The sequence below is a fragment of the Lampetra fluviatilis genome, chromosome 45 (assembly GCF_964198595.1).
Source record: "Lampetra fluviatilis chromosome 45, kcLamFluv1.1, whole genome shotgun sequence".
NCBI lineage: Eukaryota > Metazoa > Chordata > Hyperoartia > Petromyzontiformes > Petromyzontidae > Lampetra > Lampetra fluviatilis.
Window position 1 is genome coordinate 645932 of NC_136319.1, and position 3875 is coordinate 649806.

The 3875-nt window shown below is 40.7% G+C and overlaps 1 protein-coding gene across 1 annotated transcript; it reads right to left on the reverse strand.

The window, feature by feature from the left end:
- Positions 1-2555: 2555 nt before the first annotated feature.
- On the reverse strand, positions 2556-3497 carry LOC144947454 (aerolysin-like protein). Its single transcript, XM_078876690.1, has one exon. The coding sequence runs from the start codon at positions 3495-3497 to the stop codon at positions 2556-2558; it is 942 nt and encodes a 313-aa protein (XP_078732816.1).
- Between the last annotated feature and the right edge of the window lie 378 nt (positions 3498-3875).

The following is a 3875-nucleotide window of genomic DNA, read 5'->3' on the forward strand; positions in this document are numbered from 1 at the left end:
CAAACAACCACAAGACAACTTAGATTAAAGCCATCATTCTGCACCTTTAAAGATTAGCACATTAAATCTGAACACAAGATCATTCTTTGCAGCAGTCATCCGTAGCGAAACATTTTATTTTAGGCCTCTGAATAGCAGTGGCAGCTAGGGGTGTACAACTCCTCTAGAGCAGTTTTGAGTGAAGATCTTAAAGGTAGTAATTCAAGTTTCAGTTTATTGGCAATAGGATTCCAGACCCTATGGGCATCAATAGCGAAGGTCCTTCCTCCAGTATTTGTACGGCAATAAGCAATGTGAAGCTGGTAAATGAGCGAAGACCTTAGGTCAAATTTGTTCTTTGAAACATAGAGGAGATCCAGCAGGTAGTCTGAGGATCTTTTTTGTAAGTACATTGTGAATAAATAAGATCACATATTCTCATACTTTTTGTACTGGTAATGGAGGTCCCATGATGTATCATTAGTTTGTATCATTAGCTTGAAACAATTGTTTGATAAATCATTCATTTCAAAAATATCACAATAACATTTTCCGTTTCAATGTTGAGGGAATAATTCCTCTATTTTGTTGGCTCTCAACAAAAAAACAAATATCTACTAATTCCTCCCAAGTTCACTTTCGTTTATTCTGAGGCACGGATTTCGTGCAGGCTCAGCATAACCGCCAAAGAACCGCAACAACACTTCCATTAAATGATGGCACCATGCAGAGACCATCCAGCAGTGGATTTTTCCATGTCTGCTGATGATTATTACTTTGTCGAGGATGTGTTGAGGTGTCTCAGAGGTTTGATTGATGAGCTGGCACTGCTAAGGTCCTGGATTCGAAATCAGGTCAGCACTCAGACCTCTGAGCGATGTGGCCATATCTCTCTTTCGAGAATCGAGAATATAGGTTTATCATGCGCAATTGAAATTATATTTAAAAACCAAGATCTACCTTCTGCGAGTTATCCGCACACATACTAGCTTACGTTTTGATAACTGTGATGAAATGGGTTATCTTCGTGCAGTCATTCGTGACCGGGTTGAGACCATCAACTCACCACACTTGACTGCAGTTTTATTACAGGCGAATGCCTGGATTCGAACAAAGGTTTTCAGTGATGCTGGCTCAAAGGGTTGTGGATGTGATAATGATGATAGTGAATGCAAACACAATCCAATGTATTTTTTAAGATTTTTTATTTTGCATCACAATCCCAAAGCATTGCATAACATGTAAATGACTAGTTGCATGCAATTTCCTACAATTAAAGAGCATGCAATTGTAATCTAAATACATTAATCCAGATGGTGGTGCTGATGAAAGTGATGGTACTGCAAGAGCAGTTGTTGAATTTTTTGGTGTCACCTTTGGAGAAAGTTGTTGCTAATTCGAAGCCAGTTATCATTATATGTATTTTCATTGTAGTGTGAAATGGAAAACAAATATGAGCGTTTCTGAAAATAGGTGTTCCAACACAAATGAAGATTGGTTGATTGTTTGGGGAATCTTTATCTTTCCGTCATCGTTTTGCTTGGTATCATTCATACGTGGATGTCTTCTCTATACAATTTTAGTAGAAATGTTGGTCAAGTCCATCGATTATTCTGTTCGTGGCAGCATGCAGAAACTTTATTGTAAAGATATATGTTTGTATTATTTTGCCGTGGAGAACGTCCTTTGCTGTGTGCTCTTCACCTTCTCATTTCTGAAGCCCATAAAGCTTCACCTCTTTTACCTCCTTCCAGTCATTTATGTCGGTCATCCAACTTGTACTTTGATGTATCGAACCCCTCCAGATTTGCACTCTACCGATCAGCGTTGCCTATGCCAGTGTGTATTGTCTTGTTACATTGCCCAAACCACTGCAATAAGTTTACTTCCATTTGCTTTTGCTAGTCGGGGCTCATTCTCACGGAAGTTAATGGCAAATGTGACGTTTAAGTTGGTTTCTTATCTGTGAATTGATAGTTAGATTATAAAATCCAATATTATGAAGATATCCTCTGCAGTGTTGGTTTGATCTGGAACTGTTTTTGTTGTCGTTTTGTTGCTTTGCCCAAGTTTGCATTTAGTGTTGAAAAATCGGCAAAATGTACTTATGCTATTTGCACTTATATACTTTATTTATTGTTATTTCTTTATATAAGTTTTAGCTACTTGCTTACCATTGATCTACTTTGTACTCATATCGTGTTTTGTATTGTTTGTTGTTGTAACTTGCTGACTCGCCCCTACTGGACATATGTAAAAAAGAGATTCATTGATCGTTGGATTCCTCCGGGATAAATAAAGATTATGATCATTCCATTGTGATGTCTGAGCGAACAGACTAAATTATGTACGGTAGGTGGGAGAAAAATTCGTTGAAATAACTATCTCCGTGTTAATTATTTTTTCACCGATTCAAAGGTTCCTTAATTGCAACAACTGAACTCTCCCAAATGGCATATGTATTGCATCATATTTTATACCACATGTTTCAATAAACTATTAAATAAAGATAGGCAGCGTTGAATAAAGCATGCAGCTAGTAAAGAGCAGCACGTGCGTGCTTTTCAGATGCCGTTTCACTTTTCTTTTATTTCTGCAGTAGCCTTGGTGTAGGCGAGACCCTTGTAGACACCCTCCATTGGTATGTGGTAGGTGGCGCCGTTCAATAAGGACATGCGCACCGTACCCTTGTAGGGGAGGTCGATTTCCGCGCGACCGATATTGACGTCGATCGCCGTGGTCTTGCCTGCAGGAACCGTGACGTCGAATGAGAGGAGCTCGGTTTTCGATTCTGAATTCTCCACGGCGTGTGTACTCTCGGTGCCAACGGTAAAACTAAAGCCACTTTCAACGTCCGCGACATCCGGAATGCCGGCTGAGACGCTGATGCTCACGGTTGCCTCCAGCTTGTTTGAGATCGACCAGGAGGAGGTTTTGGTCACGGTCTTGGAGGTTTCCATTTTATAGGTTTGGGGGACAGAACCAGTATTTTTGTAACTGAGTGATTTGATCTCTTCCATCTGGACTTTTGGAAGCTGCTTGTGCAGTGTAGGATATGTCACGTTGATCAATTCTGAACATTTCACCGAATTGATGAAGAGGAAGCCCATGCAGTCGATGTCTGAACCGCCTTTGCCCTGAATTCCAAGGCAGATCCCAGAGCGGATGTCGACCGGGTACTCGGTCTTTAGGCCCCAGTCTGTCATCTTCACGAAGAATTCCCTGCCTTTGTTTGTCCTGAACTTGAAGGCGCCCATGCGTGAGCCAGCCCCATTCCCCCACAGTGAGAGGGACGAAAACAGCTCCCCAGGCTGGAACACAAACTCTTTGTGAGATCCCGAGGGATTACCGTACTGTGCAGACCTTCCGTCCGTCAGCCAGGCCTTTACGCACTTGATCTGCCACCCTCCAACCCACACCCAGATTTTTTCCAGCGTTGCTCCATTTTTCCTCCCATCAAGACTGAAGCTTGTTCCTCCTTGTCCTCCACAGGTGTGTAAGGCCAATGCATAAGGCATTTTCTCCTTTCTTCCTGCACATTACAAGATACAGATTTGTTTTAATTATGAAAGGAATTTCAAACATTGTGATATTCACAGTTTTGACTTTCAAAACCACATTTTACTGACACATTTGTAAGAGTAATGCACTTCTAAATTTGCATGTCGACTCAGACGTTATCGACAATTCAATAACAAACATCACTATTGCGAAAAAACGGTGAAAAAGCAGTACATCATCATGTTGGGAAATTGTAAAAAACACACATTGGATCAGATTATTAACTGATAATGGCTAATTTACAGCTAAAGACAATGAAGAGGAGCGGACAGTGACAAGGTTAGATAATTTACAAGAATAACTGTTTGAGGTTAAGAGAGCCTTGTCTGCAAGAG